Source organism: Oncorhynchus masou, chromosome 11 (genome assembly GCF_036934945.1).
Source record: "Oncorhynchus masou masou isolate Uvic2021 chromosome 11, UVic_Omas_1.1, whole genome shotgun sequence".
NCBI classification, from domain to species: domain Eukaryota; kingdom Metazoa; phylum Chordata; class Actinopteri; order Salmoniformes; family Salmonidae; genus Oncorhynchus; species Oncorhynchus masou.
The window spans coordinates 23,659,439-23,677,187 of record NC_088222.1 but is presented as its reverse complement, the minus strand read 5'-3'; the positions used below and the strand labels follow the sequence as shown (position 1 = coordinate 23,677,187).

At 42.2% G+C, this 17,749-nt stretch overlaps 1 protein-coding gene across 3 annotated transcripts in view; it reads right to left on the bottom strand.

The window, feature by feature from the left end:
- The window catches only part of LOC135548358 (bone morphogenetic protein 1-like), a 55,431-nt gene extending 38,446 nt beyond the window's left edge, over positions 1–16,985 (bottom strand). For 2 of the 3 annotated variants that reach the window (XM_064977878.1, XM_064977879.1), the window contains exons 1-8: positions 16,744–16,985; positions 9,515–9,628; positions 9,158–9,313; positions 8,769–8,886; positions 6,205–6,383; positions 5,987–6,092; positions 2,235–2,359; positions 1,407–1,522 (exon numbers count right to left, since the gene is read on the bottom strand). In XM_064977878.1, the coding sequence (XP_064833950.1) occupies positions 1,407–1,522; positions 2,235–2,359; positions 5,987–6,092; positions 6,205–6,383; positions 8,769–8,886; positions 9,158–9,313; positions 9,515–9,628; positions 16,744–16,882 (1,053 nt within the window). In that variant the 5' untranslated portion in view covers positions 16,883–16,985. Of the gene's footprint in view, positions 1–1,406; positions 1,523–2,234; positions 2,360–5,986; positions 6,093–6,204; positions 6,384–8,768; positions 8,887–9,157; positions 9,314–9,514; positions 9,629–11,073; positions 11,207–16,743 lie in introns of all 3 variants that reach the window. The other variant, XM_064977880.1, reaches the window with a different exon arrangement.
- Positions 16,986–17,749: the final 764 nt, after the last annotated feature.

The following is a 17,749-nucleotide window of genomic DNA, read 5'->3' as shown; positions in this document are numbered from 1 at the left end:
TGAGCCTGCAGGAAGGGTACCACATGAGGGAGGAGGATGTCTTCCCTGTAACTCACGGCGTTGAGATTACCTGCAATGACAACAAGCTCAGTCCGATTATGCTGTGACACTCCGCCCCAGACGATGACGGACCCTCCACCTCCAAATCGATATCGCTCCAGAGTACAGGCCTCGGTGTAATACTCATTCCTTCGACAATAAAAGTGAATCCGACCATCACCCCTGGTGAGACAAAACCGTGACTCGTCAGAAAAAAGCACTTTTTGCCAGTCCTGTCTGGTTCAGCGACAGTGGGTTTGTGCCCATAGGCGACGTTGTTGCCGGTGATGTCTGGTGAGGAGCTACCTTACAACAGGCCTACAAACCCTCAGTCCAGCCTCTCGCAGCCTATTACGGACAGTCTTAGCACTGATGGAGGGATTGTGTGTTCCTGGTGTAACTTGGGCAGTTGTTGTTGACATCCTGTACCTGTCCCGCAGGTGTGATGTTCGCATGTACCGATCCTGTGCAGGTGTTGTTACACGTGGTCTGCCACTGCGAGGGCGATCAGCTGTCCATCCTGTCTCTCTGTAGCTCTGTGTTAGGCATCTCACAGTACGGACGTTGCAATTTATTGCCCTGGCCACATCTGCAGTCCTCATGCCTCTTTGGGGTGGCAGGGTAGCCTAGTGGTTAGAGCATTGGACTTGTAACCGGAAGGTTGCAAGTTCAAATCCCCAAGCTGACAAGGTACAAATCTGTCATTCTGCCCCTGAACAGGCAGTTAACCCACTGTTCCTAGGCTGTCATTGAAAATAAGAATTTGTTCTTTAACTGACTTGCCTAGTTAAATAAAGGTAAAATAAGTACAAATTTGCAGCATGCCTAAGGCACATTCACACAGATGAGCAGGGACCCTGGGCATCTTTCTTTTGGAATTTTTCATACGTTTTCATAATTGTGACCTTAATTGCCTACCGCCTGCAAGCTGTTAGTGTCTTAACGACCGTTTCACAGGTGCATGTTCATGAATTGTTTATGGTTCATTGAACAAGCACAGGAAACAGTGTTTAAACCCTTTACAGTGAAGATTTGTGAAGTTATTTGGATTTTTTCTAATTATCTTTGAAAGACATGGTCATGAAAAAGGGAAAGTTTATTTTTTTGCTGAGTTCATAATGGATAAATACTGTATATTGTTTTGTTTTTTTAAAGTTATTCAAATATAAATGACCAACGTTACAATCAATTGCCATAGATTTTCTGTCAATTACCAAAATTATTGAAGATTCTGGTAACTTTAGTAAATTACCGATAGGTTTGCAACCCTAGAACTGATTTAACTCAAGGAGAAACTCGCTGCACAGTTGTGAACTATTTCCACAAGACAGAGTTTGACGGCTAGCCCTTGGATGTTTTCAACCCACCTTCTCTCCAGGTGTGACAGCGATCCTCCAGATACAGTGGACATAGGCTGCATATCCATTGGGATAACCAGGAGAGGAGAAGTTGCCACTACTGTCCTGTAGGCTGTCCCCACACCCTGCCCACAAAACAGCACATGGTAATAAAACAAAGAAACAGACTCTAAACACACCACAGGAATGGCATAAGCTACAATAGAGAAAGAAGGCAGTTGTCTCAACATACTGTCTCAACATACTGTAGATTTCCTTTAGCCTCAAAAAGGAGGAACAATAACTAGCACTTGAATGGTTGCTGATTTATTGGTTGTTGAATTTTAACAACATTCGCCATTCCTGGGGCTTGAGTTCTCCAGATTACAACAATAAACTGAATTCCAATTTCTGGAAACAAAGAAACAAAAAAACAATCAACCTCCTTTCGACAATGACAACGCAAGTCCATTCATCTACTAATGTCACAGATTTGTCGTCACAGTCTTGTCTTAGACTCAGAAAAATTAACACAGTAATCATCAGTCGTCATCTTTTGAATAGGCAGGGGTGGTAGTAGTTAGACCTTGTGCAGGGTTTATCAGCATGTTCTCTCTGACATTTCACATGGTGAGAATTCTATACTCTTAGAAACAAAAAGAGCTATCTATAACCTAAAAGGGTTCTTTGGCTATAGCCATAGCTGAAACCTTTGAAGATCCCTTTTGGGTTCCAGGTAAAATGGAAGGGTTCTACATGGAACCCAAAAGGGTTCTACCTGAAACCAAAATGGGTGCTCTTATGGGGTCAGCCAAAGAACCAGCAGTCAGGAGGCCTGCCAAGTCGGATTTGTCTTACTTGTACACTTGTAGAGTTTGCGAGCTTGTGTGATGTCCCCTTTGCTCAGCCTTGTCCTCTGGCCAATGGGTGGCCTGACTCCATTTACATCATAGCGAGGTAGAATGGTGTCTAAGAAAATGCCTCTGTGGTTCAGACACAAACACAAACAGGGTCAATAAGAGAGACCAATAAGAGAGACCAACACCTATTCTCTCTTTGCAGAACTGAAGTTTTCATTTGTATTGATGGACAAGAGGAAACTTTGGTTTTACTGCGAAAATTCAAAACCATTTATCTTAGATATTACCATCATTAACAACAGTTCAATCGAGTACAGGCTTAACTGAATGAACAGCAAAGACGGAATGCAATATGATATTTTATTAAATAGTTTGGGGAATCCTCAGCGCCAGATGATATGATGGCATCAAACCCCAAAACAGTTGCTGAAAAACAGCAAGTACGAGAATGAGGGTAAGTTTACATACAAATACATCCCAAGATTTGGTTGGTTGAGAGAGAGGAAGGTGATCATTGCCAGAGTGAACCAATGGGTTAAACAACAAGCGTGAGGAATGTACATTATTGTGCCGTGCTTATACAGATGTAGGATCTTAATTTGATCACTCCTTTGTTGCTCATATAATTTCCTCCACAGCAGGGAATGCAAACTTGAGGTTTTAAAAACACTTCACTCTGGTCAAGCTTTATATTTCAATAAAACATGGTGAAGGCCCAAAATTGCCAAAATGGCTGCAAATGTTTTACTTTTAAACTCGGACAAAACAGAGATGCTCGTTCTACGTCCAAATAAACAAAGATATCTGCTGTTTGATCTGACAATTAATCTGGATGTTTGTACAGTCGTCTCAAAGAAAAAATATTTGAAGAGCAGCTTTTCTTCATCTTTGTAACATGCAAAAATCTGAAACTTTTTGTCCAAAAATTATGCAGAAAAGCTAAGCCATTCTTTTTAAACTTCAATATTAGACTACTGCAATGCTCTCCTCTCCAGCTACCCGGATAAGGCCTAGAATTTCTAAGCAAACAGCTGGAGGCAGGGCTTTCTCCTATTGATCTATATTTGTATGTGCTTTGGCAGTGGGCGGGGTTATATCCCGCCTGGTTGGCCCCATCCGAGGGTATCGTTGGACAGTGTCCCCTGACCCAGTCTCCAGTATCTATGCTGCAATAGCCTATGTGCCAGGGGGCTACGGTCAGTCTGTCCTATCTGGTGTAATTCTCCTGTCTTATCTGGTGTCCTGTGTGATCTTAAGTATACTCTCTTTGATTCTCCCATTGCGCTCTCGGAGGACCTGATTCCTAGGACCAGGCCTCAGGACTTCCTGGCCGTCCTCAGTCCACTTGGCTATGGTACACTAACGTGCTACATTGTTCCGGACACACACACACCTCTTTCTCCCTCTCTCCCGCCCGCTCGCCCTTTAATCCTTATGTGACCTGTTGCACCCTCTAAAATAACTTATTATCTGACCCTGCTTGTCATCTTTGAACGTGTGGCCATGTACTCTCATAATCTCCACTGGGCACAGCTATATGAGGACTATCCACCCCTTAGAGCCTGGTTTGTTCCTAGGTTCCTGCCTTTCTATGGAGTTTTTTCTTAGCCACCGTGCTTCTATAGTACATCTGCATTGTTTGCAGGCTGGGTTTCTGTATAAGCACTTTGTAACATCTGCTGACAACTGTGGTATACGCGGGATAAACGCCTCCGTTCTATATATACCTTGGAAAAAATAAACGATGCAGCATCCTTTGTGGAGTTCACTTTTCCAAGGTAATGTACAGAATGGAGGCGTTATCATGCTTATACCAGAGAAAATAATACTAAAGCACACAATTACCGGCATCTTTTTTGTTGTTGTTGATATTTCCATTTTTATAAGCTTTCTCATCTGTCATTCGATTAGTTCGATATTAATTGACGCGACCCAGTTGTTCATTCATTATGTTCCATTGCCATGCTGGTGGCAACGCTCTTATCCCTTGCTTGCTAGCTAGCCAACTAACTATGGCTAACATGGTCACAACTTCTTCACCCAGTATAACAGCAAAGTAGCTGCATTTGTGTTTGTTTAAACCGTTTTCTATCGACATCCATAACGATTAGCTGATAATGCCCGATTAGCTAGAAAAGTTTGCCTTCCCATAGGATACTCGTCAACAATGACTGTTAATAACGAGGAGACAGCATTGCAAACTAGAAACATGTGTGAGGATTTGACAGCATAGCGACAGCAGGTTCATCACTCACCTCGTTAGGTCATCAGATGCTCCAAAAAGAATATGTCTCTGGAAAAGCAAATCAATGCTACCTAGCAAAAAATATTCCTCGTTGGACCTGCATTTACAATGTATCTTATTTCAGTTTCTGTGGTTGTTGATTTAGAATTCTGTAAGTACAGTCTGCATGTGAAGAGCATATTACATCATGATTACGAGGAGTCCCGATATCTTTTCCGACTGTCCCAATATATTTTCCAACTTGTCCCATTATTTGGTTTTAATGTCCATTCTAGAATGCCATTCTAGCCAATCAGAAACAATTTTTCAACAATGCTGTGGATTAACATTCACATAATAATTCACATTTCCTGTTGCTGCAGGATTTCCTGCTGTAGCAAACTGGCTCAAATTAATATCCTACATCTGTAGGCTAAGGTAAATAGGTGAATCACATTCCGCACATGGCTATTAGGAAAGAGGAGAAGAAACAAGACGCTATATTGATGATGATACGTTTGTATTCATTCCCACTACGCCCGTAGAATAGGAAACAAAGATAATTATGTTGTTCTTACTGGATGAAGTTAAATGATCATTCAGACCAGCCTTCCTGATTGAACTTCCATAAACTACATTTCCACTGGAAAAGCAGTCATGAGTTGGGACAGCTGAGGCGCAAGCCATAATAAGATATTTTCACATGGAGTTCCTGTTTGACACTTTACTACTTTATTGAACTCCCTTTCTGTCCCTCAGTAGCCAGTTAGGGAGCTCACCATCACCAGGTTCCCATGGCGATGCACCCTTGAATGGCAGGCATGTGCAAACAGAGTGTTCTGAATGAGGGCTTTAGGCTGTGCCAAAGGGCTCTGTGGAGCCCAGCCCTGAATGCAAGAGAACAAGGCCACTCCAGCCCAGATTGTCACATACAAAGACCCAACTGGCAGCCCTATAGTTACCCTGGCCCGCCTCCACGACCCTGGCCTGCAAAGTGTTGGTGGAGGTAAAAAAGTAGAACACAGAAAAAGCAACAGGGCAACAACATGCACGAGACTGAAATGAAAAGACGTCTGTCTTCTGTGAAATCATTCCAATCAGGACCCAATCGCCATGGCTTCCAGTGGTTATTTGCAGGAGAACTATGTGCAAAGTGTTAGTTTTTCTGGAAGACAACCAGTTCCTGACAGTGACATTGTTATTCTAACACGTATACTAATAAGAGGATTTATCAAGCACGGAGGGGGGGGGGGGGGGGGGGTGATATATGGGGGATTTAAAAAAAATGGCACTATTAATTTATTGTATACCAGACCACTAATATGCAGATACTTTGGAGATGCTTTACTGCATAAAATGTATATTTGACCTGACTAGAATATATAAGGGGAAAAGTACTTGTGTGATTAATACTCAACTGAAGGTCAGAATACGTTACATGTTGATCCTAAGGAGTAGAATGTCCAACAAGACAGTACCTAATGAACCAAACAGAGCCTATAATTAATCAGTTGCTTTGTACCAACCTTGAAAAGGTATTCCGTGCATAATGCATGATGCTGTCAAAGTCGTACACTTCCCCAAGAGAGTCCACCTCCCCTGGCTCCATCTTCAGGAAGTTATACTCTTGACCTGGGGCAAATGGGAAGAATCAAGATTTGACCTGTCAGACTAAAATCAGGTATTATTCAATAATTTGACTAAACAGGCAAGCAAACAGACAGAGAGAAAGAGAGAGATTTACCTGCCTGGATGTTATCTCTGATAATACTGACATGCTCATCGCGGTCGGGCCGTGTATGCTCGTGCCAGAAGCCGATCACGTGGCCCAGTTCATGCACAACGATCCCAAACTTGTCACAGTTCTTTCCTATGGAGATGGCCTGGGGACCTCCGCCCCTCCTGCCCACGTAGGAGCAACACCTGCAGAGGGAGACACAGTCTTTCAGGGGGATATGCGCTTGGGAGACAGTGGGCCTTTTCTCACAGATTGTGCTTGATTAACATTTACTTCAGTCAATTCAGCACATATAATACCTTATTACATTTATTGAATTGAAAAACTACCCATTGATTTGTACTCATTGATTTTCTTTCAGTTCATTATTTGACTCTAATTTGACCCCTGAATGAAAATGGATTTGACCATTTACCCCGCACACTTCAATAACCCAGTATGTTCAAACTCTGCAACTGGAGAAATACAATACAGCTCTAGCTCTATGGTCAGTCACACATGAAAACCAAGCCCAGATTTAAAAACTGACCAAAGACTTTGCTCTGAGGCAATGTTCCAGTTTTCTTTTTTTGTCACATGCAATTTGTGACGATCTCAGCTAGTTTTGGAGCAAGGGGGGAAACGTGGCTATAGAAGTCGCAAAAACACTCAAAAACACACATACAGTAACAGGTTGAAAATAATTGCACAGCACATGCAGGCAACACACACATTGTTTAAAATTTTTTTATCCTTTATTTAACGAGCGGGCACATTGAGATTTACAACTCTTTTACAAGTCAGCCCTGGCCAAAAAAACAGTGTACTTACAATCAAATCCCCTGTGTAGAACAACTCTCTTACAGCCTCGCTCCCAGTCTTTTCTTTCTTTTTCAAAGGAGAACAGAATTTCTAACTCCTTACATATTTGTATTTATTTGTGAAATGACAGGAGCAGAGAAGCAGGGAGAAAGAGCAGCGGAATGAGAAATTCATAGGGCTGATGAAAGCTCTGAACCGGCATCTGTATGTGGTTCCGAGGATGAGAGTGTTACTGCTAGACTATGCATTTGGAGCCAGTCCTAATCTGTCTTAAGCAAAAAATATGAGAGAAGAAAGAGCAATTAGTCCTGCAGTGTGAAGTATGAACCTTGTCTGAATGGCAGACATTGTGAAAAGGTTTAAGGTCAATGTGGAGGCATGTAGTTGCTGCTCATGGAGATAATCACCAGGTTTGAAACCACAGGAGCTGAAGATATAGGCTAAAATGACAGTGAAGCATTCCTGCCTGAAGTGCATTCTTTTGCATAGGAAAACATATATTTTGTGTCAAGGACAGCTTAGAAGGCCACAACCCAGAAGCATCTGGCAATGTTCTGTGGGATGGAGCTGTACTGATGAAAATCAGGAGAGAGCTGTAATTTACCAGCAGGTGGGCATAAAGGACTTCTAAGTAGTAGGTGAGTGCATTGAGCTTTCCTGGAGAGACAAGAGAAGATTTGGTATCCTAATAGACGGGTTGGTTGTTTAGCAACAAAACCGACGTGGGCGCAACTATGAGACAAAACAGACAGAGTTGGCATAGGTTGTTGACAACATGTACACTATATTTGGATGCAGTCTATCACAGTGCCATCAGTTTTGTCACCAAAGCCCCATATACTACCCACCACTGTGACCTGTACACTCTCGTTGGCTGGCCCTCGCTTCATACTCGTTGCCAAACCCACTGGCTACAGGTCATCTACAAGTCTTTGCTAGGTAAAGCCCCGCCTTATCTCAGCTCACTGGTCACCATAGCAGCACCCACCCGTAGCACACGCTCCAGAAGTTATATCTCACTGGTCACCCCCAAAGCCAATTCCTCCTTCGGCTGCCTTTCCTTCCAGTTCTCTGCTGCCAATGACTGGAATGAACTACAAAAATCACTGAAGCTGGAGACATATATCTCCCTCACTAGCTTTAATAAGCACCAGCTGTCAGAGCAGCTCACAGATCACTGCACTTGTAGCTCATCTGTAAATAGCCCATCCAACTACCTCATCCCCATACTGTATTTATTCATTTACCTTGCTCCTTTGCACCCCAGTATATCTACCATTCCAGTGTTTAATTGCTGTATTGTAAGTACTTCGCCACCATGGCCTGTTTCTTGCCCCGTTATCTTACCTCATTTGCACACAATGTATATATACTTTTTTTCTAACATATTATTGACTGTATGTTTGTTTATTCCATGTGTAACTCTGTGTTGTTGTGTGTCAAACTGCATTGCTTTATCTTGGCCAGGTCGCAGTTGTAAATGAGAACTTGTTCTCAACTGGTTCTCAATACATCGTTACAGTTGTTGGTTAGCTAGCTAGCGAATTTAGGCCATATTAGCATCGTGGTTAGATCAGTGAAAATAACAAGATAAAACTAGCTGAAACGAGTCACTTAAAATTCCCCACATTGTAGTTTCTTGTTATTGGTGCTATCTATCTGGCCATCTAGAATCACAACCTTCTGCCGCATTGAAGAATGAGCTTCATATTGGTGACTTTCTCAGCTATCCCGTCTATAGCCTATTGCAACAATGGCATGTCACTCACCCGCATGGCCGGTAGGTGAAGACTATGTAGCTCTCCTCCGTTGTCCTCTCAATGAAGGTCACGCACGTGTGCTTCTCCCAGTGACGCATGGCCTGACGGAATATCGCTCGCTGGCTGCCTAAAAGGGAGGGTGGTCCTTCAAGTGCCCTAATCAAGGACTGCACTGAGAGTCTAAGTGGATTGAATTACTGATGTCGTACATTAGTAGACAACTTATATGATTGAACATCAAAAGCAAACAAATAATGATTTATTCTCTATAATGCTACAAAGTTATGGTATGTAGCTATACTGTAGCTACAGACAGATGGAGAGACGTTAACAATCAATGAAGCATCTGAAAATCAAGTCAATTTAAGGTCTTTCTCTATCTCCTAGTCAGAACTCACCACTGAAATTCCCACTGATTACATATGGAATGACCCCATCTGGCCACACCCGCTCTGGTCTGGAGGTGGCAGCCCTCCTCCTGCGACGAAAGCCCTGCCCATGGCTGTCTGGAGACATGTCATTCCTACTGCTCTCACTGGACAACGAACCATTCACTGGAACAAACACATGCAAACAGATATGTAACCCATGCAGGGTTGAGGTCATTCAGTCAATTTTAACTCAGTCCCTTTGGAAAACAAATGTAACCCCTCGTTTAAAATTCATACATGGTTTGATGGCAGTCATATGTGAACACACCCTAAATTGACCCCAATTGTGAATCCTCCATGTCCAGCATGACTCCTGTACTGTACCTGCATCTGTGTCATTGAAGGTCTGGATGGACCTCTGAATAACATCCAGAATGCGGTCCACCTTAAACATACGCAGGTCTTCCTCATCCAAAGCAATGTCTCCCAGGAAGGCAGCTAGAGCAGACACACAGACACAACCAAGAATTCATTCTGCAGCTGAAACATTGTTTTAATGCGATTCACAGTTGGCAAAAAAAGTTTGCAAAACTAGAGAGATAGTTATTTCGACAGGCAATCAAGAAGACAGAGATGGAAAAAGTGAAAGGGAGACAACTACTGTTTTTGGTAAACCTTTATTTGTACCCGAATATATAGCTACACAGTAGTTGGAAGAAACTGGAAGTAAAGGTGGGAATCTGGTATATTTAAAACATAAACGTATCTACAGCCACTCGGCATGGTACGCATTTGAATTCAGCTGACGGTATATCACCTACAGCATGTAAAGCAGTGCTTTGGGGTATGTTATGCTTAGGTCCCTCATTTTTGACATGTGTGAAGCTATGCAGTAAGGCCCACACCCTGCCTGCTGGCTATGGTGTGTGAGCTGATGTGTGATTGGTGCTTCCCTCTCCCCCAATGGGAGGCCCTCAGGGCTCTGTTAGTTAGCATACAGTTAGCATACAGTATGCACTGCAAAATAACCCTCACATACCCACTAACTGTCACGTGTGTGAGCACATACAGTGCATTCATACTTAAACAGAGATGCCCAATAGAACACAATTATACTGAACAAAAATATAAACGCAACATGCAACAATTTCAACAATTTTATTAAGTTACCCTAATCTATGGATTTCACATGACTGGGCAGCGGAAAAGCCAGCGGTACAGCCTGCGGTGCAGCGGTGCGGCCTTGGAGGGCATAGGCCCACCCACTTGGCAGCGAGGCCCACCCACTGGGGAGAATGAGACCATCAGAATGAGTTTTCCCAAAAAAATGGCTTTATCACAGACAGAAATACTGCTCAGCAGCGATCCCGCAGGTGAAGAAGCCAAATGTGGAGGTCCTTGCGTGGTTACACGTGGCCTGCGAATATGAGGCCGATTGGACATACTGCCAAATTCTCTGAAATGGCATTGGTAGAGAAATACAATTTTAATTATCTGGCAACAGCTCTGGTTGACATTCCTGCAGTCAGAATGTCAATTGCACTCTCCCTCAAAACTTGAGACATCTGTGGCATTGTGTTGTGTGACCAAACTGCACATTTTAAAGCAGCCTTTTATTGTCCCCAGCACAAGGTGCACCTATAATCATGCTGTTCAATCAGCTTCTTGATATGCCACACCTGTCAGGTGGATGGGTTATCTTGGCAAAGGAGAAATGCTCACTAACAGGGATGTGAACAAATGTGTGTACAAAACCTGAGAGAAATAAGCTGTTTGTGTGTATGGAACATTTCTGGGATTTTTCATTTCAGCTCATGAAACACTTTACATAGTGTGTTTATATTTTTGTTCAGTGTACATAAAGGGGTTGAAATATACGTGCTTTCTGAATCTAGACCCTTTTTCCCCATGACATACAGTAATCTAATCAACCCCACACAAACCTTATGGTCATGTTCCAATACCCATACTACCACATAGATCGGCATGATGGTGTGCAGCAGTGTGCAGATGTAGAGCTGAGAGGCCATACTCTTTGAATACCCAGACAGGCTGCTACTTGTCAGTTAGAGTAACCTGTCAAAGCATAACAATCGGAAGGCTTAATTAGCACAGTGAGTTGAGAGAAATTGATCAGAAAACAGGTTCAATTCAACCTGCCATGACAAATCTAACCTTTAGAGACACAAAGTGTGAGATGCATGACATATAGATTGGCAAATTTCAGATATGATACTCAGAATTTATAATTAAGTAGTCAAAGCAATAATGTTAAAGTAGATGCCTCTTGGGAATTTGCTGACTTCTGTCCAGAGGGAATGAGTCTAGTGGGATTGAGCTACACTCTGCTTTTTTCCCTATTTTCCCTTGTGGCTTCCCTCACACTGTGACATGTTCAAATAAGGTCCATGGAGAATTAGCACTCCACAATACTAACCTAAATGACAGAGTGAAAAGAAGGAAGCCTGTACAGAATCAAAATATTCTAAAACATGCAACAAGGCACTTAAAATATACTGCCAAAAAATGTGATAAAAAAATAAACTTTTGTCCTGAATACAAAGCATTATGTTTGGCGGAAAAAAAGATCACTGAGTACCACTCTTCATATTTTCAAGCATGGTGGTGGCTGCATCATGTTATGGGTATGCTTGTCATGGGCAAGGACTAGAGAGATGTTTTATTAATAAAAATAAACAAAATACAGCTATAAGTACAGGCAAAATCCTAGAGTAAGACCTGGTTTAGTCTGCTTTCCAACAAAACTGGGAGGGAAAATGCACCTTTCAGCAGGATAATAACCTAAAATACAAGGCCAAATCTACACGAGAGTTGCAGGAAATGTAAAACGTGCAGTGTATTTGAGGTTTGAAAAGGTTTTTGAAGTTTGCGATTTCAATTTTTAAGGGTTTGTAGAAGTGTATAAACCCCTACAAAAATGTCCATTAATTATAATCCACATAATAATTCACATTTCCTGTTGCTGCAGGATTATTTTCCTGCTGTAACAATCTGGCTCAAATTAAGACCCTACATCTGTTCATGGGGCAAGGGAAAGTAAATTATGGAGAAGGGAACCACCAAATCCTGGGTCTAAGTAACCCTAACTAAGTACTTTGGCAATAAGCCCTGGTTGTCCCTGCCTTTGAAGCAAAGTCATTCATGCAAAGAATGACTGTAAATGACTGCAGACCTAGGCCTACAGTGCTCAGCATATGCCTTGCAGCCAGTGGGATTTCACCGGCTTCCAACCGAGGACTACTCTGTCATGGCCTCAATGACCTCGGGTCTCCAGGCAACGGAGAGAAGGAAGAGGACAGAGATGATATTAGGGGGGAGAGGGAAGAAGGGAACAGGACAAAGGAGGAAATAACGAATGGAGAGGGAAAAGTAAATATGGGGAAGGTTGGGAGGGTGGAGAGAAGATGAGAGTATCGTGATATAAAAGAGGTAGAGGAAAGGGAAGAAAAGAGGGGAGTTGAGAGATGTGGGGAACCAGATAGTTGAACACAATTGTAAACTGGGTCTCCAAGAAGAGGGAGCCTATTCAGTGCACCGACAATGTATTATTAAATACAAATCAAAAGCATCGGAGTGGATCACAATGGTGCTGTGACCCGAGTTTGATCTATTGATGTCTAGTCTGTTAGCTAATGGGGTCATTGTGAAGAGGAGGAAGAGGCCAAATGGCATTGAAGTATGATGGAGGGGGTTCAGTGAGCCACGCTCACGTGATGAGTAACCTTGTCTGAGTGTACATTTTCTGAGGAAGCTCTGTGGATTAATACAACCTCAGATGATCTGAGTTCAAACTAGGTTAGCGGTTACTGAGATTTACCTAAATGTACCACATAAAACCACTCTTTTCCCAGGAAAAATAACTGTGAGAAACTGATAAATTGTAATAAAATATTATAAATTATTTATATGAACATGACGTGAAATGGAACTTTTAAATGATATGCAATGTCTAAATCTGGATTCTTTACGGCCTTCTCTCTAGTCACTGCATGTTCAATGCTCAGGGTGGGGACCGACAGCCAATCTCAGTATGTATCAGTATCATCTCATCATGTTAACTTTTTATTGTGACAGGTGGACCTACATTTGCTGCAGCATAGCCTATGCTACAGTAGTATAATGACCGAATGTGAGTCTAATTTACACATCTCTATCTGGCTTTCAGGGTCACCTAATTTTTTTAAATGTTTATTGCAGCTGCAGAGAGTGCAAGAGCGAGCACACTCTTGCAGTCTCTCTCTCTCCATCAATTCCATTAAAATTGCTTCCAAAATAGATCATCCTGTTCAAAATTGATTTATAGCCCTATATATACAGTGGCAAGAAAAATAATGTGACCCCTTTGGAAATACCTGGATTTCTGCATAAATTGGTCATAAAATCTGATCTTCATCTAAGTCACAACAATAGACAAACACAGTCTGCTTAAACTAATAACACACCAACAATTACATGTTTTCATGTCTTTATTGAACACACTGTGTAAACATTCACAGTGTAGGGTGAGAAAAGTATGTGAACTCTTGGATTTAATAACTGGTTGACCTTCCTTTGGCAGCAATAAACTCAACCAAACATTTTCTGTAATTGCGGATCAGACCTGCACAACGGGCAGGAGGAATTTTGGACCATTCATTTTTACAAAACTGTTTCAGTTCAGTAATATTCTTAGGATGTCTAGAGTGAACCGCTCTCAAGGTCATGCTACAGCATTTTAAATTGGGTTAAGGTCAGAACTCTGATTGGGCCACTCCGGAAGTCATACTTTCTTCTGTTCAAGCCATTCTGTTGTTGATTTACTTTGTGTTTTGGGTCGTTGCCCTGTTGCATCACCCAACTTCTGTTGAGCTTCAATTGGCGGACAGATAGTCTTACAAAATGTCTCGATAAACTTGGGAATTCATTTTTCGTCGATGATAGCAAGCTGTCCAGGCCCTGAGGCAGCAAAGCAGCCCCAAACCATGATGCTCTCTCCACCATACTTTACAGTTGGGACGAGATTTTGATGTTGGTGTTTTGTGCCTTTTCCTCTCCACGCCCTAGCCAGCTCAAGATTTTTCCTTGCCCCAGTTGGCTCGGCAGGCGCCCATCCCACGTCAGGCCTCAGCCGGATCGTCAGGTTTTTATGCCTCAGTCGGCTCATCAGGCTCCCACGTCCCAGCGGGCTCATCAAGCTGTCTCACCCCGACTGGCTGTTTCAGCGCCCATGCCTCGGCCGGCCCGTCAGGCTCGTCCGGACGGGACACCGGGTGGGGGGGTACTGTACTGTCACGCCTGCTTCCGCTCTCCCTCCTTGGTGCTCGAGGGTGCCAGGCTGCCCTGCTTAACGCACGCACTTCTGCCACCATCATTACGTACACCTGCTCCCCTCGTCACACGCATCAGCGATCCATTACACTTACCTGGACTCACTCACCTGTGTTTATTTCCTCCCCTATATCTGTCTGTTCCCGAGGTTGTCCCCCGCTTCAGCATTATTGTCGTCATGTTGTTTTGTTCCCCCTTTTCTGACGCTGTTCCTGTCCTGTTCCTTGTCTGTGCTTGATTAAATGTTCACTCTCCGTTCCTGCTTCTCATCATCAGCATCGGTTCTTACAGAAATAGGTAGGCAGGCTAATAGCATTAGGGGAAATATTCTTAAAAATGATAACCAAATTCGCTATACTTTGTAGGACACATGGTGCTGCACCAGAATGTTCTCTCTGCTTTATCATGGTTTGAACGAGGTGCCTAATTCCAGCCCATATAGTACAGTATAATACAATACAGTACAGTAGTACAGTTCACACTCAAAAAGATTAGCCTACTGGAGCTTTTTCATTTATTTACCCAAGAGAGCACATCATTGTGCTTTTTATATTTTATTTTCGTGCTTGAATGTTTGATTAAAACTCTATTCAAATCCAGACACAGGGTTATTTATATCCTTTAAATGCTTTTGAATGACACTTCCGGTTTTGGCGGGAAATACCGTGTTAGTGATTTATTTTCGGGATGGAACATTTGTATAATACCGGGAAAATATTCAACCCTAGTTCAAACCCAGGTGGTCACAGATACATATAGCATTGTGGATAACAGTCTTCTGGCTGAGCAGACCCTTTTACAAAATGAAGTACCTTGTTACATACCCTAGAGTCCTGTGTGTTTAAATTGATGGATTCAATTAAATGGACATTTCACCTTAGCTCTATATTAAAAACATCAAGACTTTGTCATAAACATTTTAAAAAAGTGCTCACCACAAGCTAGAACGAGCACATTTTAATTTCACCGGTAGGATCAGGAAGTTTCGACTTCCTATGTATTAGTCTGCTTATAGTGTACCACAAGGTCCTGTATTCACAGCAAATGCACGATGCATGACAGGGCCAGAGCAGGAAGCACCGGCCCACGCTGAGCTGTAGTCTTTCAGAGGCTGAGAGAAAATGTGGCACCTTGCACATCTAACAATGAATATGCCGATAGGAACATTGCTGGAAATGTCCAATGGCTCTATCGAACAAGGACGACCATATAAAGTATACACGAACACAAATGTATAGAACGATAATCATAACATAGAGGCTTTGTGAAATGCCACAAAGCGGGAATACGTTAATTTTCAGATCTCATCCACATGAGGTCATCGGGTGTATAATTCGGTGCGCGAAACCCAGACATGACTTCTCGGTGGTCAATATGTGTGAAACAGATGTCACTGACCTAGAGGTGCCTTGGACACGATCAAAACCAACCCAGAGTCATAGGTGAAATATACCTTTAAGGCTTTGTCCCTTGTTTTGACTCTATCATCTCTTGCACCCAATTGACATGGTCCATGTCTGTTCTTTAAAACTGTTTCATAGCTATTCCAGCCTCCAATTTACAGTAGCTTAAGTACAATGTTATGTCTTATATATATATATATATATATATATATATATATATATATATATATATATATATATACACACACACACAGGTTTTAGGACCACATTTTGTGCCCAATGTTATTTAGCACGCCTAGATTCATCAAAAGGCCATACCCTCTGTTTTGAATCTTTTTCATCATGCCCCCACTTGAAATGTTCCATGGCCATTCTATTCTATTCAAGTCTTCCATAGCTCTATTCCAGCCTCCTACATACACTACAGAAGGTAAAACAGGATAAATGATCTTCACATAACAGAGAACATTGAATTGTATTGAAGCAAGCTCAAAGTGATGCTTGATTGATTAATGGACAAAGGCTTTTCAGCCCTGTCTGGATTTGACAGCTGTCTGTGTGTTCCATACAATACCCCTAACACACCACTGTGGAACAATGCCCGGCGCACCATGCACGATATGGTTGGCCTTGGCCTCGAGTTTTTTATCATTTCTACCATAATTGATTTCGGTAACTTTACACGCTGCTGCTATACTACGTAAGTGATGTGCTTCACCTTCGAGCGGCGCGCTTGTGAAAACAAGTTCAACTCATTGCCTGTCCCTTTAAATCAACCATCACTTCGGTCTTGCCCAATGTGCAGTCTTATCTATAAAGGGAATCCAGATAAAGCAAACTATAATTAAATATCCCATATAATATGAAACATAGTAACATTACCAGCTTTGCAGGGATCTTTGTAGTCGATTACTTCTGGGGCGCTTATGTCAATGAAGTTACTTGTTTCCACATCCAAATCAACCGTAAGTAAAACGCGGAGACCTGATAGCAGTAACAAATAGCTCGGCATAAAAGTCATATTTTGAAGTTAATAAAAGCAGAGTTTTGGAAAATTAAAAGGAAAGAAAAGAAAGGAAAAGCGGGTAGACAGAGAGGATTTGGGGAAACGCAATCTTTTTTTTTTTGAGGGCGGGTTTATACACACGGTGCTGCCTCTCCACAATGTCTTTATTCTAGATCAGTGATTCGCTAACATACCCGGGCGCCAGGCCAACATCCCATAGAAAAGCTTACAAACTTAGCACACTGGAGGTCGTGACACAAAGCTGCACCCTGGTCACCAACACAGGCCAATTCAGTTTTTTTTAATCAACACAATTTTGTAGCGCAATCTTGTTGTAAACTAGACTTGTAAAATGCCTATTTTTTTGTATGAACCATACAGGATGTTATTTTCGTCATAGGGGTTTATAGCCTAGGGGCCGGATGTATGGGGTTAGGATTTAGATGGGGTGTTAGGGGTAAATTGGAGTTTAGGGTTTAAAAACTATCCAGTGCTCTGGGTGAACTGAATAAGTAAACTGACCCATTTCACTAACATTTCCAGCTGAATGGTTGGTTGGTTTATCCCAGTGAGCCTAGACCTGGGTGGCAGCGGGTCCTATATTACTTTCATTCAATGTCTATAGCCTGAGCCCTTGTTGATTAAATGTGTGTTCAACATATTGGACATTGTGATCTCCTCAACCCCAGAGTTAATGGGACAACCAATCCCAACAAAACTGCTGTTGACACACCTAACAGCATCATATACAATACTGTTGAAAAGTTTGGGGAAATGTCCTTGTTTTCCATGAAAACATACATGAATTGAGTTGTGAAATGAATAGGAAATATAGTCAAGACGTTGGCAAGGTTATAAATAAGGATTTTTTATTGAATAATC